This window comes from Prionailurus viverrinus, chromosome X, assembly GCF_022837055.1.
Source record: "Prionailurus viverrinus isolate Anna chromosome X, UM_Priviv_1.0, whole genome shotgun sequence".
Classification (NCBI taxonomy): Eukaryota; Metazoa; Chordata; class Mammalia; order Carnivora; family Felidae; genus Prionailurus; species Prionailurus viverrinus.
In genome coordinates, this window is record NC_062579.1 from 2,436,971 (window position 1) to 2,463,559 (window position 26,589).

Genomic DNA, 26,589 nt, shown 5'->3' on the forward strand with positions numbered 1-26,589 from the left:
TGCTTATTCTATAAAGTTGTAATTATTCTTTACTTCTCATCGGTCTGTGATGAAATATACGGTGTTCTTGTAAAAGTCATGTACTAGCATTTATGAGATTATATATCACCATCAGTGTATGAAATCCTGACAAATATTCAGCTATATCCTGCATAATCTTTGGTAAAGCCCATCTCTTCCAAGGGATACCCTGAGACAAAACAATATGTGCCATGACAGGTACTCTGAACTATTCTCTCGTTTACTTTTCCTTTATCACCTTTCTGAATCCACATGAGTAAGTTAATCCTTAGAATAAAGTGGCCTTTGATAGGTTAACTCTTGTATCTCTTTATTGATCAGTTAAAACATTATCTAATTTTAAAGATGATTAGAAAGTGACATTAGTGGGGCACCTGGGTGGCTCGATTGGTTAAGCATCTGACTGTTGATTTCAGTCCAGGTCACGATCTCATCATGGTTCATGAGATCAAGCCCCTCATCAGGCTCTGTGCTGACAGCGTGGAGCCTGCTTGGGATTCTCTCCCTCTTTCTCCCTCTCTCTGCCCCTTCCCAGCTTGTGCACGTGCTCTCTCAAAAAAAAAAAACTTAAAAAAATTTTTAAAAAGTGACATTAACATTCACAATAAACCTGTCTGATGGAAAGTTGACTGACATTGTAGATAAGATAGGGATTACTGATTGTGTTTCACAGATATTTATGGAGCTGTACTTAATGCACCACACATATAGGTGCAGAGCACAATGGACAGATAACCCATGTTCCATGATCTAGATGAGATTTTTGGGTTGGTGGATGTTCTTTTCCATGTTGGGAAGGGGTGGGTCTCAACCCCACATTGTGGGGTCTGCCATATGCAAAAGGAAGGATGTTTCCACTTCATATTACAGAGGACAGGGGAAGATAAACATGATGTGTTCATATGTATGGGGAACTGTGTGCCATTCTGAAAGGGAGGAATGTGCACTATATTATGCTTTATGGCTTAAGATATGAGAGAAAGAGAGGTTTACAATCCCCCGTGAGAGGGTGGGAGAAGAAACTAGTTAAAGAGGATCTCAGCGAGCCAATGGGCTTGTGTGGCGATGCCCCAGGAAGAGTGAGAAAGCCCTAGATGTGCTGTGGGGATCCAGAGCCCAATCAGAGCTCTGTGTCCACGGGGACTTGCCGAGGCACTCCATGTACCCCCACAATAGCAAGCTGAGGTCAGATTCTTCACTCCTTGTTCTTGGTTGTGGGAAGAAACACAAATTATGCGAGTCTGCAATCCCACACCAGCTTCTAATGGGGAAGGAATGTTGTTTACCAGAAAAACCAGGACACATAAAGGCAAACGTATTTTACACAACATGAAATCCCTCCCACCAATAGAAGAAAAAGGTCTTTGGTGAAGCAGAAGTCTACAGGACTCAGGTCTGAGAAGGAGGCTGGGGATGAAGAAGGGGACAGGAGTGAAGGATGAACTTTGGGAGAAGATGACTAGGGGACACTCTTGAGGGTGGAATTCAGAAGAAGGAGAAGTATGTTACACAGTTGCTATTTTCTAAAGCACATGTGTGCTGCCATCTACAGAATGGATAGTTAAGAAAGAGTGAAAACAGATACTAATTAGGAGACTTGTTTAATTGTAAGAAAGCGATGGGAATGGCTCAAACATGGCAAAGACCTTGATAGATCCCAAGAGCATTTGACATTAGAGACAAAAAGGACTTTCTGCAGTACTGCATTTCTGGAGAGAAAGAAAATAGAAACATGAAGACTGGCCTCTCAATCTCTGGCATGAACAGATGGGTGAAGGGGGGAGCCGTCTGCCATGGGAGATCCCGGGAGAGGAGCAGGTGTGCTGTCTGAGCACCTGCTAGCCACCCCCGTACAGGTGCTGAGCTGGCAGCCAGACACAGGGAGAGGGCATCAGAAGCACAAAGATGGCCGCTGAGTCCACACACTCACTGAGTTCTCCCAGGGACAGCACTACCTCCCCCCCCCCTTCCTTCCTTCTCCCCAACGCTGAGTTCTCTCCACACACAGCACGCTTTCCAATCTCTGCGCATGCGCACGCACACCCACCCGTGTGTGGGTGGATGCCCATGCCTTGTGGGCCCACGGGGCACTCATGACTCTTGAGGGATCTCATTCCCCACCGAAACTTTTCAGCTTCTTTCGTGTCCATTATGACTACGTGTGCAGTGGACTGATGTCTGTGCCATCGTGTGTACATGTTTATCTTCCAAACTCAATGTTGGGCAGAGCTCAAAATACATCTAGTGCTGCAATAATGTGTATGTGTGCGTATGTCTACGTGCATGAACAGTAGATGCATGTGTATGTTTATGTGTGCCTGTATCCACGTGTGTCTGTGTGCACGGACATGCACACATAAACAAATACATGGTACATATGTACTATATCGTGTATACTTGGTCTATAGGTATATATTCTATATACTGGACCTATGTTTATGGTACAATACAGTATAATATAGCAATTACCTCCATCATTAGGGACAGTAATGTCATATTTTGTGGCCATGCACTTCAGGTTGAGGAGTGGATGGATGACAGGATTAAAAAAAATCCATGAAGTTACTACACCTATAGAAAAGTTTCCAAGAGGAATTTTAGGTAAAAGTTGTATTATATTCAGAGAGATGCTTAAAAATAGTAGACTGTTTCAAAGACACTTAGTTTCCAAAGAGATGGTTTCTCATGGAGCTAGGAAGCTGTTTCTAGAACTTTTTTGAAAGCATCATTTCAAACAGACCTGCTCATTCCGATCCTATTTTTCCCAGGTGGTAGAAAATAATTATAAGCAATGACTGCGTCTAACTCTGCAGAGCGTGGCTTGCCTTTCCTATATTCAGACAGGCTTCTAGCACTTTCTACCCTTCTGCAGCAGGCCCATGATGAAAGGCAGATACCATGGGGCTCTACTCCTAGGGAATCAATATCACATGGTCCTTTAATCTCTCCCATTCCTGGAAACCTTGCCACGCGCTTCTCCTGAGCAGTTCTAACTAGCCCCGTCTCGTGAACAAAGCCCAAGACAAGAAAGGAACTTATTTTCTGGCTCAGATATGACTGCCATGTAAGACTCTCCTCTTGTTTTGCTCAGTTTGTGGCAAACATACTGGTTTAGAAAAACTGGAAGCAAGAAAAACCAATATGGGAAAAATTTACTCAATGGAATATTAAGTAGCCTTTCAAGAAGCAACGTGACCACTGTGGAATACCTGTTACCACAGGTATGTCACCCATCCCCAGGTTTAGGAGACGTAAGTTTTCTTGCTAAATTTCCACTATGACACCAAAATATTGCATATTCAAAAGATACAAATTAAAGTCAAAGGTAAAACTGAAACATGGCTCAATGACCAATCTCAAACACACAAATGTTTGCCTACTTTTGGCAACACGCAAACAAACAAAACCCCAAATTTGGATTTTGCTCTGTACGACCTACAAAACTTGAAGACTTCCTTCTTTCTCTCGCTACCCGTGTTGACACACAGGAGTCATCTCGATGGGCAGGGACGCTACTTCCCAAATTCAGCAAACATTTGGCCTGGGTAGCAGGACTCAACAATATACATTTCCCATACAGAGCGTGCAACTGACACATTTTTTGCCCCTGCAATAAGGATCAATATGATCAAGCAAAGGTTAAACACCAATTTGCTGAAAAAGACAAGCAAGTATGGCGTGGAACCCAAAAAGTAGGTTTTCTGTAGCTACAGCTGTCCCTCCCGATGGCTCACTGCCACGTCTGGGGCCTCGAGGGTTGGACATGAGTGGCTCTGGTAAGGACGCACCGTGGAGCCTGCCAGACGCTGGGAGAGGGTGCCATCGGGGGAGAGGCACACAGCGAGGCCAGAAAGGCACGCCTCCACAAGGAGAGGGCACTTACTGTGGCCAGTGGGGAGTGCGGGCGTGAAGTTCAGGGACAGGATAGGACGCTTACTGTGACTGGCAGAGCGTGCGGGCGTGAAGTGCAGGGACGCCTTCGCTCCTTTCAGGCGCGTCTGCCCCCAGTATGCGATGGCCTGCAGCTCCACGGTGTAGCCACTGTCTGGCTGCAGTCTGTCCAGGATCACCGAATTCTGGGACTGCAGGAAAAGAGAAGATTCGCCAAGCCCGTTACAAACCGCTCTGCCTCTGCCACTCCTCTTCCTCACAGAGCCAGACGGTCCTCAGGAAGCATCTCATCAGCCCCTGCCGTACATGTGCCCTTAAGGGGCGCCTGGGTGGCGCAGTCGGTTAAGCGTCCGACTTCAGCCAGGTCACGATCTCGCGGTCCGTGAGTTCGAGCCCCGCGTCGGGCTCTGGGCTGATGGCTCAGAGCCTGGAGCCTGTTTCCGATTCTGTGTCTCCCTCTCTCTCTGCCCCTCGCCCGTTCATGCTCTGTCTCTCTCTGTCCCAAAAATAAAATAAAAACGTTGAAAAAAAAATTTTTTAAAAATCCAGTTTTACTATCAATATAAGTAGAACGCCCAAACATATTATTTGGGAATTGTGTTCCTTATCCAATTACTGGATCCTCTTTCATGAGTATAGAAGTGAACAATTCTACAACGCCCAGGTGACTCAATCAGTTGAGCATCAGACTCTGGATGTCAGCTCAGGTCATAGCTTCCCACCTGTGGGATCGAGACCCAGTCAGGTTCTGTGCCGACACCACGGAGCCTGCTTGGGATTCTGTCTCTCTGTCCCTCCCCTGCTCACTGTCTCTGTCTCTCAAAATAAATAAATAAACTTTAAAAAGTTTGAAAAAAAAAAAGAATAATTCTGCTCTTGACTATTCTAGACACCACCTCATGGAAAAAAGAGACATGTTTGCCATAAACTGATGGAGGCTTGTGTTAGCAGATACCTGGAAAAATTATGAGTTGTCCTTAACTGTATTTCTTTGATATTTATTCTAAATCTTCCATGAGTAAATTTCAATCAAAAGTGGTAGTAAAAATCATCCCGAGAAAATGCTTTAAGATTTTTTTAGTCATTGTCATCGTTAATGTCAACCACTCATCAGAGCTTGTGTGTGTGATGCACAGCCTTAAATGAAGCAAGTCAAAAACCTGTTTATTTGCCTGGTGGCTGGAGGCCAGAGAGTAATTCTACCAAAGACTGGGAGATCCAGTGACATCGGAGCGAACCAGCTGTGGGATGGTGGCTCCAAGACAGGAGCACAGCTTCAATAAGTCTGAGTCTACTGCTCTTCCTAGGGTTACAGGAAAAGTAGGATACCAAAGTCCCTTGCAAGAACTCACGGTGAAGAAAAATAAGGTTACTGTCTTAGAATTCAAGACGTCTGTCAAACTATTACGCATGTGTTGACGTGAAAGAGCTCCTTGGCTGCAAGACTTGCCTACAAGTGGTCCAGGTGGTGGTATTACCAGTTATGAAAGCCGGACAGTGTGCATCAGTAATGTAACACCCAACCGCAGGCCACTGGTGGCACGCACTTTCCAGTGCGGACGATTCCAGTGTTATGTGTGTAGTGTGCCTGCTGCACGAAGGGCATCGTCTGAGATCACCAAAGACGGAATCACAGACACAAGACCCTTGTGTAAATTCCGCAATCACCTATTGGCATTCTGGTCTTCATTTTGGGTCTTGTGAGATCTCTTTTCAGCAAGAGAACATGCTTTTCATGGGCATTCCAGAACTGTGAGCATGATCCCTGCTGTAAATTATACATGGCATCGCTGTATGGTTCGGGCTTTTGAGGGATGAATTATCAGAACTTGGCCATCCTCATCAGCTTGGCTCTGCAATGCTGATGGGGCTGCATTTCCAGAATGGGAAGACTGAGCGTCAGACTCCAGACTGTGGCTGCTTCTCCCAGTGAGGTGGGGACTGTGCTCTGCGGCCCACTACCTGGTACCGGTAGAGAAAAACCCTCCCAGGGCCTCGTGGTGGACGTTCTACCTCTCTTAACCTTTAGCGTGTCTGCCTAAACTACCGATTCTCAATTTCTCCTAGTCACGGTTTCCTGTCGGATTGCCTAGCCTTCTCCCTAAACTATTATCTCTCAGGTAAAAGAAAATTCACTTTTGAAAAAGCATCCCCTTTGAAAACCCCTTCTCTCCTTATTTACCAAGGATATTAGAATGGTATCTTAGGAAATGGGAACCTACTGATTCCCAAGAAGAAAATTCCATACTTTCTCACATTCTTACGCATTTTCCCAGTTTCTAATCTTAATGTCAGTTGGTCAGATTTTAACATGGAGAATTCAGTGATCCACATGACCTACAGCTTGCCCGCAGTGGATTCAAAAACAGAAGTCCCCCGTAAGACAGTGACCTACCATTTTGGCCACTCTGGCCCATTGACACTTTCAATTAAATTTGCAGTTCATGTTTTACTTATTTAATTGATAAAGAATAGAAGTAAATTGCAAAGTTTCCTGGTAACCCGTGATGCTGTTTGGTGACTGATGGTGGGTGTGTTTGTGTGTGTATGGGTACCATACGCGTTTCACACATCATATTCTGCTTCCGACCCCTATGATCCCTTCAGATCTCCCTATGAGATAATCATGCATTGCCAATGATCGCCTGCTGTGAAGTCCTTCAAAATAAAAGATGGAACAGTCAGGAAATTTCTTAAAAATAAAAACAAACTAGGCATCACAGCTAAATATCAAGGATACGGAGTTTTGGAGACGTGTTTTAGAATTCTAAATGGCACAGAAATTGGAATCTTCACCGCAAAAAAAAAAAAAAAAAAGTCCTGCTATCCTTGTTTAAAACATTTTCAAACATTTGTTTTTTTATGGAATTCAACTTTACAAATTAGGAGGAAGTTGTTTATGTAAGTTTTGTAACAACAAAGGAATGTGTACCAAAAGGAAACCGGGTAACTTTTATGCACCGGGCAATTTTTATGCACTAAGAATTTCATACAATGCAAAATGTTCACTATCATAGAATCTCATTTCAGAACATGGTTCAGTGAAGATTTTCTTTCTTTCCATCTGGAAAATAAACCACTCCGAGTTCTTTTAATCAATGAGAGAAATATATTGTCAAACATGCATTTTCTAAGCTGTTTACTGTTCCACTGATTAGGTTACAGATGGAAATACCTTGCAACAGAAAAGCCAGGAACATTTGCTCTTTGATTTACAAGGATCTCAAGCACACCCAAAGAAAAAGATCTAAATGTAAAAGACATTTTGAATTATATCATTTTCTATGACTGGACAGTTAAGACAAAAATGATTTTTGTTCCTTCTCTTTCAGGAGTTTGGCCTGCTGTTTGGATGTGAGTCAGTCAACGGACTAAATGCAGCTGTTTTGTACCTAAAATGTCAAAGGCAAAAGCATCTGGCACAGCCCTCCATTCCTCGAACTTCCTCGGCCCAAACGAGAGGGATGGGAACCTTTCCTTCACCCATTCCTTCTCTCAGCTCAGCAGAGGCCACCTTTTCCCGTCAGCTGCCTTGACCTCCAGTACAACTCGGAAGACAACACTCTTCTTCTTGTTCCCACTTACCCCATCCGTAGTCTTTCTCCGCTTCTTTTTTGTTGGGACAAGTGACTTGGTGTTGACTGTCCAGCTCCAAAATACCTTGTAGTGATGCACGGGGATGTCTGGTTCCTCGGGGAGATCCCAGACGATGGCCACGGTCACGGTGCCATCGCTGTTTATGGTGGAGTTGGCAAGCCGGAGATTGGCAGGCGCTGGGGGTGCAGAGGGATCTGAAATCCGGGAGAAAGATAAACCATAGGACTTGAGCACCCGGGTGACAGTGAAACCCATGTCCTTGTAGGTCTAATGACTACATGGTCAACACATGAGCACTGCACGGGCCATATTTGTAATCTAGAAGGCTCCTTGGAGGCATTTATGTATCACCAAAACCCAGCTTCATCTTTACTGTGTTTGAAATTGATAAATGTTTATAAAACATGGCAAAATTCGATTTAGGTGGGTTGACATTAAGTAGGTCCGCAACGCAGAACTGCCTTGGAAAACTCTGGAAAGAGAAAGAGAGAAATGCGGCTCGTATGACTAACTGTTTTCATCTCAGTGGTTCTGTAACTTTTGATCCTCACTTCAAACAAGAGCAACAAAGGGATGTCAGCAAAAGTAAAGCAATTTTTGTCTTTTTTAAAAAAATATGTATTTATTTTGAGAGAGAGAGAAACAGAGGCAGAGAGAGAGGGAGGGAGAGAGAGAGAGAGCAGGGGAGGGGCAAGGAGAGAGAGAGAATCCCAAGCAGGCTCTGAATTGTCAACACAGAAGCCGATGCAAAGCTTGATCTCACCAACTGCGAGATCAAGACCTGAGCCCACATCAAGAATCAAAAGACTTAACTGACTGAGCCACCCAGGCGACCCAAAAGCATTTTTTTTCTTAATCTACATTACAAATTGGATGACATATGGATGACAACCGTTTCTGTAATCTCGCCATTTCTGGCTTGTCGCGTAAAGCAAAAGCTTCTTCGCCTCTCACAAGACAGATGAGGTTACTCTACAGACCTCCACTTTCAATATACATACAAAGATAAGCACCTACACAGAAAGATAGATGGCCTTTCCTTCATTCTCCGCTACAAACTGAACAAGTGTAGATGCCACTCACCACAAACGATTTACAGATGGATTTGTTTGAAGATGCTTTCCCAGAAAAATGCTGTCAATAATTGGAAGGGTAATGCCATGTGCATCACAAGTGCCAAGAAGTTACACCTAACTTGATATAAATGAAGATGACTGAGGGGATTTAGCCATGTTTTTACTGTCAAGATTGTTCGTGGTTTTAGAACAATGGAAACATGGATTATTTTTTTAAGTCTCTTACTTTTCTAGAGGTATATAAGGACTGGAGGCTTGGTTGATTGCTTAATTTTTATTTATTTTATTTTATTTTATTTTTTTTTTAAATTTTTTTAACGTTTATTTATTTTTGAGACAGAGAGAGACAGAGCATGAACAGGGGAGGGTCAGAGAGAGGGAGACACAGAATCTGAAACAGGCTCCAGGCTCTGAGCTGTCAGCACAGAACCCAATGCGGGGCTCGAACTCACGGACTGCGAGATCATGACCTGAGCCAAAGTCGGCCGCTTAACCGACTGAGCCACCCAGGCACCCCGATTGCTTAATTTTTAAAAATTTTTTGTTTATTTATTTTTGAGAGAGAGAGACAGAGTGCACATGGGGGTGGGGCAGAGTGACAGAGAGAGAGAGAGAGAGAGAGAGAGAGAGAGAGAGAGAGAGAGAGAATCCAAAGCAGGCTGCAGGCTCTGAGCTGTCAGCATAGAGCCCAATGCGGGGCTCAAACTCACAGACCTTGAGATCATGAACTGAGCCAAAGTCGGACACTTAACTGGCTGAACCATCCAGGTGCCACAGATTGCTTAATTTTTTTTAATGAGAACAGGAGAGCCTGGGTGGCTCAGTTGGTTGAGAGACCAACTCATGATTTTGGCTCAAGTCATGACCCCAGGATAATGGGATTGAGTCCCTCTTCAGGCTCCGCACTGAGTGTAGAGCCTGCTTGGGGTTCTGTCTCTCATTCTCTCTCTTCTGTGGTGATAGATAGATAGATAGATAGATAGATAAAAAGATGAGAATATTTCATTGTTGTTTTTCAGGTAAGGTGAATCCAAAGCATGTTACGTGACAGTGTTGATGAGGTGGTTCTAATATTGTCAACTTTAGGAACCTTCTGGGAGCACCCAAGACATACACTGGGATACGCTGATTCGGTGAGTCCAAGTGGGGCACCTCTATGGATAATTTATACGTTTACATAAACACGTATTTATGTTTTATGTAAAAGATCTTTCTCTGTGTAAAACACACATGAAAGTCTGATGACCTACCTGCAAGCTGGATCTTGGAAAGCATCACACCTGCCTGCAACAAGCCAAGAGGTGTGAACATGACTCAGCTCAATGTAAGCTGGAACACACTGGTCACAGTTACCCTGGGCGTGGGAAGCCCTGGACTCCTTGCTGTGCTGGCTGAGCAGAGCCCCAGGAACCGAACCTGGGTCATCGATGTGGCTATGACACCACCGAGCACTGCCCGGTGTTACAGGCACTTTCTCTACCTGACACGGCTCTGCTGAATTTCCCCTTGGTCCTGCGGGACCCGGATTCTCTTCTCTGCCTGATCCCCCCCCCCAGCTTCATCCCCATGCTGCCGTGACTCAACAAGACGGCATCCGGCCCCCGAACTCAGGGACCTCTTCTCTCTCATGCACTGGCACTTTCTAGGGATCTCGTCCAGTCACGGCTTTACCCAAAGTCTGTGTGCTGCTGACTCTCAAATGTATGTCTTCCACACAGACTTTGTCCCAAACTCAGAGTCAAATATTTGGTGGTCAAGTCAGCTGCCTTTGGAGGTGCCAGGGCCAACTCAGAACTAATGTGTCCAGCACTCACGTCATAACTGTCCCCACGCCATGGGAGCCAACCCTTCAATAAACAGAAACTCCTCCTTCCACTTAACCAGACTGAAAACCTAGAAGTCAGACACTTCTGGGGCTCTCATATCCCCTCAGCAAACTCTGTTAGCACGGACTTCAAAATACATGCACAATATCTGCACCACAACCAGCACCCACACCACGCCAACGCCCTCCTTCCCCCATCACTGCCAAGGCCTCCTCTCAATGCTCCCTCACGTTGTGGCTGCCTCCCTGGAGCCCGTCCTAAATATACAGCCAGGCGTCCCTTATTCTGCACAGCCCTTAGTACCAACTGACTTACAACATCCTTTATGTCCTGTCCGCCTCCACTCACAAGAATGAAAGCTGTATGAGGGGAAGATTTGGTTTTTTATCTGTTTTGCTCACAGATCCGTTTTATCTGTTTGTCTTCCCAGCATGGAGGCCAGTGCCTGGCACACATCAGGCTCTCAGCAAACAGTTGCTGGATGAATAGACGAATGACTTTGATTTGTGAGGGCGGTATTTCTGTTTCCATTTTAAACCTTGTCAGTTGGAACAGGTGAGTCCTAACAAGACAGTGAAGTGAACCAAGGGGCTGTCTCTGGCTTGAAACAAGAGACCGGAAGCAATCCCTCTTCCTGTAGGATTCGACCTGTATCCTAGGAAAAGGACCTACTGACTTTTCTGTGAGGGAACCTAGTTTGCAAGCTAATCATCTCTTCAAGGCAAGAAAAAAAATGTTAGTGCATAAGGATAATCACAGGTATACATGTTCTCAGGGATGTACCTGAATGTCTCTATGCTGAAAACAGGTGAATTCTCCAGTTATTGTAGGTTCATAGGAAGAGCTCAAACTCATCTCCTCTCCTAATAGAGAAATTCAAGTTTAACAAGGTCTGCTAGTATTAGGTATTGTGTTGTCTTAATATGCTCCATTCGGTACATAATTACTTAGTTCCCTAGAAAACTGTCCCGCACCTTGGATGTGATCATAATAATCCAGAAAAATACTCTCCCGTTTACAAAACGTTATGAAACGTGCAACATAACTCATGAGAACCACCTATGCAGAAATAATGCTTTCAAATATTTGAACTGGTAATATGTGCTTTATCTTACCTTAAAAGTAAAGCCCTTTCTGACAACTCACAATATCAAGACAGCATACTTCCGTTACCAAGATGAGACATCCCCAAAATAATCACTGTCCGATTACGAAGCCAACGGGAATTGTAGAGAGCATCTGGTTATTGCCCTGATTCTCCTCTGTAAGCCAGATACTCACGTGGCCATTCGTTCACTGTAGATGTCAGTGGAGAGGCAGCCTATCCTATGTGTCTAATCTGAAGGATTTCACTCGCAGTCTTAAAATTCCCATAGTCAAGCCATCCCCTGCCTTGTGACATGCTTCCCTTCATTACGAAGGAAAATATATTCCCTTTGCTGCATTACACGAAATCTCTTCTTTCCATTTGCCCGATGTCTTAATTGCATTAGAATTTAGAAATGTCTGCTTGGAAGTCTGCATGTGAAAAAGAAATACACACACAATCTATTATAATAAAGCCGTAAGGTACTGTACAGCTTATTCATTGGTGCTTTTTAAAAGAACGGTAAAGGCCTTAGGATTGGAGAGATGAAGTGACTTGTCCAAGGTCATTCAGGTAATGGTGGCAGAGGAGTGGGGAGTGAGAATGAAAACGAGGGAAGAGGAAGGTGAGGCTCTAAAAACACACCCACACATGCCACATCCCTACATGTATTATATATCCTCACCACAACTATGGGCCAGTGTCCCTGGACACAAAACTTGGAAAGCCCTTTCACGGGGAAGGTGTCCGTGCTAGTAGCCTAGTGCAGGGCCTGACAAATGTCCTCAGGGAAGGGGCAGAGAGTAAACACTCCAGGATCTGCACACCAGACAGTCTCTGTGGTGACTACCTCACTCTGCTGCTATAGCTCAAAAGCAGACATGGAAAATACGTCAACACATGAGCTGTGTACCAATAAAACTTTATCTGTAAAAGAGAGCAGCGAGCCAAATTTGGACCCCAGGCCATAGACGGCCAACCCCTGAGTGAGAGTCCTTTCAAAAGCAGTGATACCATTAGCTTTTTGAAACTTGAGACGAGCACCATTTCTGATGTTACAAGTGTATGGTTGTGCTTTGTTGAGTCAACGTTGGAGTTTTGTTTCCATTTTACAGATGAGGAAATGGAGGGCTGGAGAGTTTACATTCTAGAGTGTGTGTGTGTGTGCGGGGGGAGGGTCAGAGTCACATCACGAGACCAGTGCTCTCGGACCCCTCCATCTGGGCTGAAATCAGGGCACTTCTCCCCCACCTTTCTGCTGCTTTCCACTCCCTCTGTGAGATCTCTCCAATTACCTGCAGAAACATTTCAGAAAGCAGAAAGGAATCATGCTTCCAAAGATAACTGAAAGAGCAAGGCTGGGCTAGCTTCTGCTTACATACAGTTTCCAGCACAGGCTGTGTTGACCATTTGCCATGAATGGCCAATGTTAGCTCTGGACAGAAACAGTTCCTTGCATTAACGATCTTATGTGGTGCTTCAAGCCAAGGAGGCGTGGGTTTCAGAAGGAGAGGTTTAAGGTTTCACTCTGTCTTTAACTTTAGGTGGGTGACGAATGCCACAAGTGAATGGGTAGCATACAAACAGCAAGGAGAACAACCCGTATAAATAAATAATATACACATACACATGTATATTCATGCGCGAATAGAGGAACAACATACGTTCTAAGAAAATGGATGTAAATTTTATCACCTACTTGATTTCCTCAAATAATATCGAAAGACCAAACCTCCCACTGAAACGCATCACAGTAATATGTCTTAAGGGAAGTGACAGTGACCAAGTGGATATTTAAAATTTTTTTTAATGTTTATGTTTGAGAGAGAAAGAGAGACAGAACGTGAGTGGGGGAGGGGCAGAGAGAGAAAGAGGGAGACACAGAATCTGAAACAGGCTCCAGGCTCCGAGCTGTCAGCACAGAGCCCGACGCGGGGCTCAAACTCACAAATGGTGAGATCATGACATGAGCCAAAGTCAGATGCTTAACCGACTGAGTCTACCAGATGCCCCCCAAGTGGATATTTTTAAAGCAGTGGTATTACTACCCACAAGTTCTCCACCTGAATTAGAAGGTTGGTTCTAATAGGTCAGTTTTCTTTTTCTTTCCAGACTCAGCAGTTGGGATAGTTTTCCTTCCCTCACTAAGAAAGGAAGGAAGGGGGACGCCTGGGTGGCGCAGTCGGTTAAGCGTCTGACTTCAGCCAGGTCACGATCTCGCGGTCCGTGAGTTCGACCCCCGCGTCGGGCTCTGGGCTGATGGCTCAGAGCCTGGAGCCTGTTTCCGATTCTGTGTCTCCCTCTCTCTCTGCCCCTCCCCTGTTCATGCTCTGTGTCTCTCTGTCCCAAAAATAAATAAAAACGTTGAAAAAAAAATTTTTTTTTAATAGAAAAAAAAAGAAAGGAAGGAAGGAAGGAGGAAGGAAGGAAGGAAGGAAGGAAGGAAGGAAGGAAGAAGGAAGGAAGGAAGAAGGGGGGAAGGAAGGAAGGAAGGAAGGAAGGAAGGAAGGAAAGAAGGAAAGAAAGAGGGAAGGAGGGAAGGAAGGAAAGAAAGAAGGAAGGAAAGAGGGAAGGAAGGAAGGAAGGAAGGAAGGAAGGAAGGAAGGAAGGAAAGAAAGAGGGAAGGAGGGAAGGAAGGAAGGAAGGAAGGAAAGAAAGAGGGAAGGAGGGAAGGAAGGAAAGAAAGAAGGAAGGAAAGAGGGAAGGAAGGAAGGAAGGAAGGAAGGAAGGAGGGAGGGAAGGAGGGAAGGAAGGAAGGAAGGAAGGAAGGAAGGAAAGAAAGAGGGAAGGAGGGAAGGAAGGAAGGAAGGAAGGAAGGAAGGAAGGAAAGAAAGAGGGAAGGAGGGAAGGAAGGAAAGAAAGAAGGAAGGAAAGAGGGAAGGAGAGAAGGAAGGAAGGAAGGAAGGAGGGAAGGAGGGAAGGAAGGAAGGAAGGAAGGAGGGAAGGAAGGAAGGAAGGAAGGAAGGAAGGAAGGAGAAAGGAAGGAAGGAAGGAAGGAAGGAAGGAAGGAAAGAGGGAAGGAGGGAAGGAAGGAAGGAGGAAGGAAGGAAGGAAGGAAGGAGGGAAGGAGGGAAAGAGGGAAGGAGGGAAGGAAGGAAGGAGGAAGGAAGGAAGGAAGGAAGGAAGGAAGGAAGGAAGGAGGGAAGGAGGGAAGGAAGGAAGGAAGGAAAGAGGGAAGGAGGGAAGGAAGGAAGGAGGAAGGAAGGAAGGAAGGAAGGAAGGAAGGAAGGAGAAAGGAAGGAAGGAGGGAAGGAGGGAAGGAAGGAAGGAAGGAAAGAGGGAAGGAGGGAAGGAAGGAAGGAGGAAGGAAGGAAGGAAGGAAGGAAGAAGGAAGGAAGGAAGGAAGGAAGGAGGGAGGGAAGGAGGGAAGGAAGGAAGGAAGGAGGGAAGGAAGGAAGGAAGGAAGAAGAAAGGAAGGAAGGAAGGAAAGAGGGAAGGAAGGAAGGAAGGAAGGAGGAAGGAAGGAAGGAAGGAAGGAAGGAAGAAGGAAGGAAGGAAGGAAGGAAGGAAGGAAGGAAAGAGGGAAGGAGGGAAGGAAGGAAGGAGGAAGGAAGGAAGGAAGGAAGGAAAGAAGGAGGGAAGGAAGAAGGAAGGAAGGAAGGAAGGAAGGAGGGAAGGAGGGAAGGAAGGAAGGAAGGAAGGAGGGAAGGAAGGAAGGAAGGAAGGAAGGAAAAAGAAAGGAAGGAAGGAAGGAAGGAAGGAAGGAAGGAAGGAAGGAGGAAGGAAGGAAAGAGGGAAGGAAGGAAGGAAGGAAGGAAGGAAGGAAGGAAGAAGGAAGGAAGGAAGGAAGGAAGAAGGAAGGAAGGAAGGAAGGAAGGTGGGAGGGAAGGAGGGAAGGATGGAAGGAAGGAAGGAGGGAAGGAAGGAAGGAAGGAAGGAAGGAAGGAAGGAAGGAGGGAGGGAAGGAGGGAAGGAAGGAAGGAAGGAAGGAGGGAAGGAAGGAAGGAAGGAAGGAAGGAAGGAAGGAAGGAGGGAGGGAAGGAGGGAAGGAAGGAAGGAAGGAAGGAAGGAAGGAAGGAAGGAGGGAAGGAGGGAAGGAAGGAAGGAAGGAAGGAAGGAGGGAAGGAAGGAGGGAAGGAAGGAAGGAAGGAAGGAAGGAAGGAAGGAGGGAGGGAAGGAGGGAAGGAAGGAAGGAAGGAAGGAGGGAGGGAAGGAAGGAAGGAAGGAAGGAAGGAGGGAAGGAAGGAATCACCGTGCAGTATCTAGACACACAACTCGTACGTCTTTAGAAAGCTGCCGAAGGTACCCTAAGTAGTAAATAGTTCTAGGACACACGTATCGTGGAGTCTTGCCCAGTGGAAATGGCACACACAGATCAGCTGTGGGACAGCATAAAAAGTCACAGGTCCCGAGGAGCAGGGGGGACTTTACTACTATCACTGATGTCTGTTCTCATTTTACTAACACTCCATAATGTACACACAGAATAACATCCAGCGTGAGACTTGTGTGCTCTGAAAACAACACGGTCTTCGTCCTTTCCTTTTTAACGTATCCTGGGCTCACGGGAAAACAGACAGGAAATGTGTAGGAAACGCCTCAAATTTGGAGGGACATGAATATAGTAACTAGAAAATGACATATTAGCTTAGCAACAGAAGGTGGACTTTTACAGTGTTCCCTCTACATCCCTTTAACGTTTGCTGTTTCCGAATGGTCAACTGATACTGACCAGTCTTAAACATCCAAATGTTTGCCTGCTTTCGGCAACATGCAAAAAAAACCAAAAAACCAAAAACCAAAAAACAACCAAAAACCCAAAATTCGGATTTTGCTCTGTACAACCTACAAAACTTGAAGACTTCCTTCTTTCTCTTGCTACGTACATTGACACACAGAAGTCATCTGGATGGGCAGGGACATTACTTCCCAAATTCAGCAAACGTTTGGCCCAGGTAGTAGGACTCACCAATATACATTTCCAATATGGGGCAGGCAACACACATGCATTTTGTGTCCCTTCAGTAAGTATCCATACGGTCAAACGAAGGTTAAACACCAATTTGCTGAAAAAGGCGAGCAAGTATGGCGTGGAACCCAAAAAGTAGGTTTTCTGTAGCTACAGCTGTCCCTCCCGACGGCTCACTGCCACGTCTGGGGCCTCTGAGGGTTGGACATGAGTGGCGCTGGTACGGACACACCGTGGAGCCTGCCAGACGCTGGGAGAGGGTGCCATCAGGGGAGAGGCGCACGGCGAGGCCAGAAAGGCACGCCTTTCTCGGGTTATTGCCACCGTCTGACACAGGAAGGGGAAAGGGGACCTTTAGGAACGCGGGCATTCCTTTTGTGAAACTGTGAATGTATTTATTTTGAACCACAGCAGAACATGTCCGTGATCTGCTGTAGCAGGAATCCCGTGGCCGTGGAGCCCGAGCCCTGCAGACCCCCGCATCCCAGTGTCAGTCCCTGCACCTCACGGCTTCAGGACGCATGGCTAACTTGGGAACCCAGCTCCTCAGCTGGCCCGGCCAGCGGCCAGAGCTCTGCCCGTGTGTGGACACATGTCCCCGCGGAATAGCGTGCATCTGAGGACTGAGTCCCCACAGCAAGGAATTCGGTCGCCCACAGTGACAACCAGTATGGGAACCGGCCTCTTACACTCTTCCTTCTCTTCCTCCCTGCCTCACCTCCCATCTCCCTTGTTCCCTGGACGGCCTCCCGAGTAAGCCACTTGCGCTCAAAGCTCTCAGGCGCAGTGGCACCCTCTGTTCCTATGCGCCGTGCTTCCCGTGGTTTGTTCCAATGCAACAGGACACAAAAATTCTGGTACACCCTAGGATGTGGCAGCGGGGTGAAAGAAAGGCGCTTCATCCTAGCAGTGACCGAGGAAGGTAAGTCGCCACGTGGAAGCATTACCATTCCTAGTTTCCAAATCAGGGGACAGAAACCAGAAAGAGACATTATGCATTAGGATACCGAATTATTTGTCATCTTCATTTTTAATGTCAAAGCCGATTTTCCTTCTTAAGTACCGGGGGAAAGGTGGGAGAGGACTTAAATAAGTGAATACAGAAATTATCCCAACCTCTCTTTTGGGCTTTCTGTTGCCAGCAAAAATTACTGATTTTCTCTATTTTATAATCACGCATTTCTTCTGGGGGACGTACGGGCTAACAGCATCTACCAACGTAGCAACAACTCAGAACTTTCTGTACAAATCATCACTCTGAGGGGCTGAGATGAAGTTATTGGAAAATACATGAGTTAAAAGGAAATTAACTTAGTTAACAGCCAATCCATTCTGGCAAACCACAGACTAATTTTGTATTTAAACATAACCATAAAGAAGAGAATGACAAGAATTTTGGCTTCTCCACGAAAATCAGGATTAAGGCCAATGAATAGCAGGCAGAAAGCATAAGCTAAATGAAACCCATTTTATCAAGTTTTTTTTTTCTTTCTGTATTTAATTTGCCTTTTATTTTCAGATGTGTTTATTGTAGATGGAAAAAATCCCTTCCCCCTTCGCCTTTCCCTTGACCCAGACTTAAGTGATCAAGGCTGGCCCTCTACCCAACTCAAATACACTAGAAATTACTTACCCTTTGCACAGACTATTATTTTAGAAGCAATAATTCTTTCTCAAAGCAATTTTAAACCACTCGAGGACTTACAACTGGTATAGTTTCAGTTCTGGAGCACAGCGGGAATAAATGGGGCTTTATGAAATGAAAACGTACCATTTTTTGAAACATGGCAGTGTTAAAATGTTTTATTTCCTGCTTTTGCAAACATGCTCCATAGCTATAGATCTCCCTGGGAGGAACATTCTAGATTGTGTGATTCTTGCACGCTCACAAACCTAAAGTGTTTGTGCAGGTTTCGTAATCACCTCTAATATGGTTTCAGCGAGGCCGCATCACAAAATGATGGGAGTATTATAATTGCGCTCAACGGTTGAAGATTTCCTCCAGGACTTGTCCAAAGGATGCCTGACCATTTACAAGACGGCGACACATCTTTCCCCAGTTACCCGATCTCGTCAAATGGAGAATGGGGATCTTACTGGGGGAAAATTGTGTTAACAACCTTATTGGAATTTAACGTACATATGATAAAACTCACTCACATTAAATGAACCAGCCAGTGACTTTTCGAATTTACTGAGGTGGCCCACCAGCATCACTCACTGGCAACTTCACTCTTCACTCTTCCGGGCAACTCACTTCTGGCTTCGTCCAAAGTACCATCACCTTCGCCCAGGATCGTTAGAGTGGCCTCCCCCGGCATCCCTGCTTCCCCCTCCTCTCCCCTCTCGTCTCCTTTCACACACATCTCTTTCTCAGCAAAACCCTCGTCTGCCTTCGCTAAGACTGTAAAAAAAACGAATACCCTTCCTTAGTATTGTCCTGAGTTCTATTCTATCATCAGTAATCACTATCCTACTTTACAACAGTATTTTGATTATTAATCTTACTGTTTCCTCACACTCCCAACTGGAATAAATATGTGTGTGTGTGTGTGTGTGTGTGTGTGTGTGTTCCACAAGAGCAGATAGTTTTTTTCCTTTTGTTCATTTATTATCCCCTGTGCCCAGAACAGTGCCTGATACATATAGGTGCTCAACAAATATTTGTTGAATACAAAAAGGAATGAAACATGAGTGATCCAAGGAGAAGGTAAAGATGCAAAACTAACTTTGTTCTACAGCAGGGAGGCTCCTGGGGGGTTCTCACAGGGGAAGACAGTGCCCCACAAATCACTGTGAATACCACAAGTCCCTCCATTGTACACTTAAGAGGAATGATTGTAATGATGCAATAATTATATTTCAAGGGGTTTAAAAACTGTTTTCCCAGTGAGGCCCATTTCTACATTTGATGAAACTGGAGTAAGGTGGGGAAAGACGTGGTGTCACCCTGTAAATGGTTAAGGATCCTTTAGACCAGTCCTGGAAGGAAATGTCTTTGACCATTTATTTAGCCAGTGTATTACATTTCCACAGTAGTGTGATGCATTTTTGCTGGAAAAAGACTAGGATCTACTATGAATTCTGCAAACGTCTTTGGTTTGCAATAACGAGGCTGGGATGCTGAGGGTTGGATGTGTTTGGAAAATGAGTAACTAGAAGAGAGTAATGGTGACTGTGATGTTTCCCCAACATGGTGCATTCTCATTCAACAAGAGCCCCTTTAAATTTGAGGGATGCAGCCGTGATTCTAGACGACTAAGGTGCTCAGACACACGGCAGGGATATTGGGACAGCATGGCCTGGCTGCTTCCTCGGAACGGGTACCTCTTAGGCAGTTGGAAGCTACATGACCGGCCCTGGAAACTCAACAGAGCCCTGCCCAGATCCCACCCCATCCCTAAAGGTGTTCCACATCTGTCTCCAAAGGCTGCAAAGTGCTTCTGCCCACGTATTTGCAGCCCTGACCTGAGCCACCAGACGACCTGCAGCAGCAGAACAGATGGTTAACACAGTTCGGCCACTTTGTGCCTGGCTCGCCTTTGACTCATGACACCGAAGTTGATCCTCACCTCCGAACCCACTGTGAATTAATTATTTCACTTCCCTCTCTAAATCATCAGGCCAACTGGAGACAGCCTCGAGACAAGGTCTGATGTCCGTGATTCCACTTTTAAACTTTGTATTTGCCTCCATGGAGGGAAAAAATGCACTTTTCCTTTCTTAAAAGTTCTTTTTCAAAAAAAAGAGAGTTAAAAGTCTACAACACACACTGTAATAGGATCCAAATATGAAATTATTTCGGTTGCAAGCTTTCCACTGAAGACCAATCCTGCGGCAGAAGTCGCAAGTCAGAGCAGCCCGTTCAAACCCTCCCGTAACATACGTATGACTGATGTCATAAGCCTTCTGTTATGCATTAATATCACAAAGCGTTTTGTTTAAAATAAATCTGAATTCGCTTCCACGTAAGACGAGAGCGACCGGTTAGTAGGTGAACAAGCCGACCAGCCCGGCTCTGAGATGAGGTTTTGTAACACACGTATAATGAACGCTGGAGGGGCACAGTCATCTAAACACGACTGGGGGAATACACATGGAGGGAACACTCATATCTAACCTGGGTATGCCTTCAACTACAATACGGTGACTGTGAGGGGGTGACTCGGGGTTTAGATTCTGGGTGTGGTGAAATAAAAGAGATTAACTCACATGCAATATGACAACCGTTTCAAGAAAAGCCGCACAGTCTAAAGTAGCTCAAACTAAACCCTCCCCCTCCAAAAATTAATTCACTGGTGACTGACACAGAATATCTCGAGGCTAAGACTCAACACAAGTTGATAATGGAAAACCACCAGTTCGAAGTTGAGAAAACCCCACTAGATTATCTTGTGCGATGTTTGGAAGGTATAAAGCCCAATGACGGTCTTAATCGTATATTCACACGCTGCCTTCAAACACATCTGGTCCTTTTCGCCAACAACAGCAAAGCCACCTGCTGAGCAGCTGTGAATAGGAACGTGGGGACACGAGGGATGTGCATCCCAGGTATGCCGGGAGGGGGAGGGGAGCGAGGGGTCAGGAAAGTGAGACTGACCTTTGGAAGAGCGGAAGTGTTTGCTGGGGGCGGTGAAGCCTCGGGTCCCATGCACGTTGACACCTGCCACTCGGAACTGGTACCACCTGCTGGGTCGTATGTCAGTCAGCTGGACCCGCTCATCTGTGGTCTGGGGGGGAGATGTCACAGAGCACAGAGAACCCTTTTACCCAGACATGTCAACTGGGTCTGTCATAAAAGTGCACCACCTCATCAGCCAACGCCACGCTGCCTTGACGTCCCTGTGCCCTTGTGCCTAAGTGTGGGGACCGTGCTCAGTTATGAGAAGAGCTATCAGGGGTCAAGGAATTTCTAGGGCGTTTCAAGTGTTTAATTCCATTCATAGGTATTTCACCCCAAAGAGTTAAAGATCTCTGGAGTCAAAACCATATGAACATGGCTGAGCTACTTGAGTCTGGTGACTAAATACAGCACTAAACCCATGAGGGTTTTAATCGCTAAGTTATACATATGAGCGAATATATCCATGAGCTAATCATTACATTATAGGCAAGAAAATGAAATCACCTTTCAATTATAGAAGAAAAATGCCTCTTTAACTTGCTTGCCAAATAGAATCTTGGGAGTCAGATGGAGACTCACATGCTTTAAAGAGCGCTAACAATTTCTGGAAGTATGTTGCAACCCGAGCCTTTTTTCCCTATTTGAGTAAATCACGTATGATCTGCAAGGACCCGGTCGTGCTTCTCAAGGGTGAGGCGTGTTGATATCTCTCTGTCCAATAAAATGTCCAAAGGAAAAAAAGTGGGCAGTGGTGAAGGTGCCCGGGTTTGGCTGCGTCTCCTGCTGGAGTCACAAGACTTCAATTAACCTCCCACCTCATCAGAGCTGAGGGGAACCATACCCGCTTTCCCGACAATCTGTGGGGGCGGACCCCTGCACTGACTTCAAGAGCCAAATCCCCACATGCGGGGCCTCACTGACCCAGTGAGTTGCCCAGTGCCAAACCCAATGTGCGCTCAGTGCGTGAAAGTGAGCAAGTGGGATTGAACTGAAACCTCCTTAGCCCGGGTCCACAATAACTTCTTGCAAAGGGGTGTCACATTTACTTTAATATCTAAGGGAAGAGAAACATTTCCGAGACCAAGGGAAAGCTATGAACTCTCACATGTGGCTTTCTACCTCATTTAGCAAACTGCGAGGCAACCCTTCCACAGACATCACCATTTACTTTTAACTTTTAGTTTAAAAACCTGAAGCCAGCACGTTCCCCATAGCATTTAGCAGACAAAGAAGGCAGGGTGGAAGGAAGAGAAAGAAAGATGTGAACTAGTTAATAATAATAATAGTAATAATTACATTACTATTAATGTATTATATATTAATATAAATAGAATTGTAATATAAAATATTATACACATTTATAAAATTTATTATTATTATTCAAGATCTTCTCTATCTTCAAAAAAAGGAATAAGAGACATGATCTTCTTGTCCATTACTTTCATAAATCTTTAAATAATTCGTAAAATTTACAAGTGAGATTGTCCCATTAAGGAACATATCATGTATGTTGGCTGTATGCCGAACACCTTTATGTTTTAGTAAAGCAAAAAAAAAAATTTTAAGAAAATAGGAATCAGGGGCGCCTGGGTGGCGCAGTCGGTTAAGCGTCCGACTTCAGCCAGGTCACGATCTCGCGGTCCGGGAGTTCGAGCCCCGCGTCAGGCTCTGGGCTGATGGCTCGGAGCCTGGAGACTGTTTCCGATTTTGTGTCTCCCTCTCTCTCTGCCCCTCCCCTGTTCATGCTCTGTCTCTCTCTGTCCCAAAAATAAATAAAAAACGTTGAAAAAAAATTTAAAAAAAAAGAAAATAGGAATGAAACAATTCCTAAATTTATTTGAGCAGGCATTTTCCCCACTCGTTTGTTCATTTATTTAGGAGTGTCTAAATTATTTTAGTGTTTATCCTCTTTGAGATACTATTAGAAAAGAACCAACTTCCTCCTCCAAACACTTGCACCCTGAAACTGATTCTGCATCTACTAGAAACAATAACGGGAATCGGGTCCTTGGGGAAAAATGACCCGATCCACTTAAGGTCAGAATCTGTGCCTCCAGACACATGTGGAGAAGGCGTTTCAGCTGCTGAGGACATGAGGCAGGTTCACACTGAGAATCTGTTCATTTTCTAGAACCGTGTAGTTTTCTTGCAGCTGGCAGTCCGTTTAGCAGCTCTTAAAAAGAAAGAAAATATTTTGCTTTTCTCATCAGCGAGACAGAAAAGGAAGCAGCACGGGTCAAGATAAACCCCAAGCGTACTCCATGCAGGTGGGGTATCAGTGTGTAAGCTGAGCGGGACGGAGGAAGCACTTAGCAAAGATTTAGGAGCTGACGGCTACTTCCCACTAAGGGCTTTTGCGATAGGAATCTTCCTCCATGCTACTCAAGTCCTTGTGTAGAAGGAAGGCTTGAAATCCAGGAGAAACAGGAGTCGTGTAGATGGTCCAATGGCCCGTGAACTAGTCCTAGTAGTGTTATGTTTCTTTGACTCTGGCCGGTGTTAAGTTTATCTCCAGGAAATGCAGTTCTTGGAGGAAGTAAATGCGAACACTCAGATTAGAGAGTTATCTCCACTGCACATGTATTTTGAGCAAAGTAGGCCAATAGTCAAGTTGCTAGTTGTACCGGGTTATATCTGTGGACTCGTCCTGTCTTCCGTACACACACATGCTATTATGTCCGCGTCTGAGTGAGTTATTTTGTCAGTCAGGCTACTCTGGCTAGGGCACAGCAAGTTAATTTTCTTTTTTTAATGTTGGTTCATTTTTGAGAGAGAGGAAGAGAGAGACAGAGTGCGAGCAGGGGAGGGGCAGAGAGAGAGGGAGACACAGAATCTGAAGCAGGCTCCAGGCTCCCTGCTGTCAGCCTATAGCCCAACACTGGGCTCGAACATGCAAACCATGAGATCATGACCTGAGCTGAAGTCGGACGCATAACCGACAGAGCCACCCAGGGGCCCCAGCAAGTTAATTTTCTGCCTGCAGGTGTGTGGTCGACATTGCCTCAAGGCGGGGAGGGGTAGGGCGCAGGAAGCACTGACCTGGGCTACCGTCTGCCAGTGTGTGGCATCGTCTTCACTAGGATGGATTCCATAATTCCACCTTCTTTGCACCACGTAGATCACAGGCTCAATGGAAATATTGAATTTCGAGGACCACTTAATCTCCAGCTGTCCAGACTGCAGTTCTGTGAATCTTAACTCTTTTCTGGGCTTCAGGGGGACACCTAAAACAGGACCATGGCAATTAAAATGATCAGAGGTAAAGCTGAGGAAGAAAACCTTTAGAAAAGACAAATCTCGTGTAATGACAACAGATCCTCACTTCCTCCCAGGAAAGTGGCTTCTCCCTATCAGGGTTTCACATTTGAGAGCTTCTCACACTGAGGTCAGCCCACCACATTTCAGGAGAATTACCTTCTTTTCTTTTAGCTTTCCCTTTTTTAAAAAGAGACTCTAAACTGGTTCCTGATTCTGAACAAGCATTTTTCACCCAGGCATCTTGAGAGCAATTCTTTTACGTGCGTTCTTCTGAATAAGCCATGTTACCGAGTGGCATCACACGCGGTTAACAAGAATTCATGTGACACCATGGTCGTGAAGAGTTTGAAGACACTGTTCCCATCCAACATGCTCTGTTTCTGCTGATACAGTCTAAAGTCATTACAACGTGGTTCCCCGGTCTACTTGCCTTTCCATCTCAGAATGTTTGCCTTCTAAGGAAAAAAATTATAAGCCTAAAATGCTCTCATGTGGTCAAACATTACAAGAATGATTTCCAAAGCATGGGTCCTTAGCATTCCCCAATTGATTGCTGGGCTCCCTCCTATAGACTTATGGCTTAAAATTGAAAAATGATGAATTTATAATGTTTGGTTTTGGCACGAGTGACCGCCTTGCTTCAAAAGTCCCTCACAGGTGGCTCATTTTAAAGTAGTTCATCATTCTGATTTCTTTTTTCTCCCCATGGTGCATTCAAGTGGTCTGGCGACGGACAGATTTAAGAACCATAGTTCCAAATGGTAGCCATTATGGGAAGGGAAGTTTAAAATAAGATTATGTACCCATAGGATGTGTAAGACTAATTGGATTAGGTAGAGTCCATGGCACCACGAAGTTCAACGCCACGACAACCTAGAACTTCACATGCCATTAAGATCATTTTCTCTTGAGAATGAGCATTTGCCTAACACGTTGACAACTCGTTTGAAAACGGTATTTGATAACGCTCTATTTCGTTTTCCACTTCTTCATTTTAAACAGAGAGGAAACTGAAAAATGTGCAAATACGAAACGTAGATAATACCTAATGCCTGTTAGTGACGTTACTGAATATCAACTCTGATTTCACGTTGACCTTAATTTATGCTGCGTCTTGTTTGGGGACACTTTAAAGTCCTTAAACATTGAGGTGGGTGGAGTTGGGTAATTTTTAAACAGCACCAAATATATCCAGTCAAAGGTCAATGAGTTGTACAAAATACTTTCTAGAAAACATTCCCCATACCCACTGCAGTCTCCGTTTTGCTTTGCTGATGGGTTATGTGCATCCCTTTTCCCCTTACTACAATGCTGGTGTCTCAAGTGATCTTCAATGTGGGTCTGTGCTGTGGGGGAAGGGTTAATTACCTCCATTTTGAACATCAAGTAGTCAAGTCTGAGGAAGATGAAGTTGCCTACAGCGATGACCTGATCTCAGGTTTCTCTCTGAGTTTTCTGCTTGCCACATTTTGAATTAGGAAGAGCTACTGAGAAAAGTAGAGAAAGGAGGCACTTTTCACAGCTCTGCATGTCCCTTAAAGATTCTGATTTGAATGTCCCTGATGTTGCGGGCTGGGGTGGAATTTGTCTCCTGTTCTGACATTGTGTGACGGTTTATTCAGGTTCAAGTCATAAACTTTTGTTTTCGGTGCACAACCTTACACTGAGAGTCACATTCACTTTCAGGCCTAGAGTGCTGCTGCTAAGTATGTGACCCTCGATTCTGTACCCTGATTTAGGGCTGCAGGTCCCACTGTCCACCTGCTGGCCAGATGAATTTCTTCGCACGAGTCCCAACTCAAATGCCCCTCCTGAGGATGTCCCCACTCCTGATGGTATCTGCATGGCAACTCTATTCTTTTGGATCGCTAAGGGACCTCTCGACTTGCTCTTGGACCTACCAACACCTCGTGGTTTGACTGCAGAGTATAATTTCAGGAATTCCCCAGTCATCCTGTCTCCACGGTGACCACCCTTTCTTAGGCCCTCTATCTCCTGTCTGGACCTTCCTAACAACGTCCCGTCCCATGTCCCACAAGCCTATCTTTTTAGTTCCCCCTTCACAGTGTTTTGTGGCTATGATTTTCCTAGAGTACGGGACAGATTGTCCCCTCCACCTTCTCAGACTATTCAATCACATCTTATTTTCTGCGGAACGAAGGGAAACTTCTCAACATCACGTCACGGCATTGATCTTTATCATCTACCACCAGTGATCTCTCTGTTTGTCTCTTGGTACATTTTACATATTGGTCACACAACCTACCTTTACACCCAGCTTTTCTAGAAACACACTGTCA

The 26,589-nt window shown here is 45.2% G+C and overlaps 1 protein-coding gene across 4 annotated transcripts in view; it reads right to left on the reverse strand.

Annotated features, from left to right (window-relative positions):
• The window catches only part of ANOS1 (anosmin 1), a 188,997-nt gene that overhangs the window by 27,067 nt on the left and 135,341 nt on the right, over window positions 1–26,589 (reverse strand). For all 4 annotated transcript variants that reach the window (XM_047843331.1, XM_047843333.1, XM_047843330.1 and 1 more), the window contains exons 5-8: window positions 24,071–24,255; window positions 21,008–21,137; window positions 7,498–7,703; window positions 3,959–4,103 (exon numbers count right to left, since the gene is read on the reverse strand). In XM_047843331.1, coding sequence (XP_047699287.1) covers window positions 3,959–4,103; window positions 7,498–7,703; window positions 21,008–21,137; window positions 24,071–24,255 — 666 coding nt within the window. The remainder of the gene's footprint in view (window positions 1–3,958; window positions 4,104–7,497; window positions 7,704–21,007; window positions 21,138–24,070; window positions 24,256–26,589) is intronic.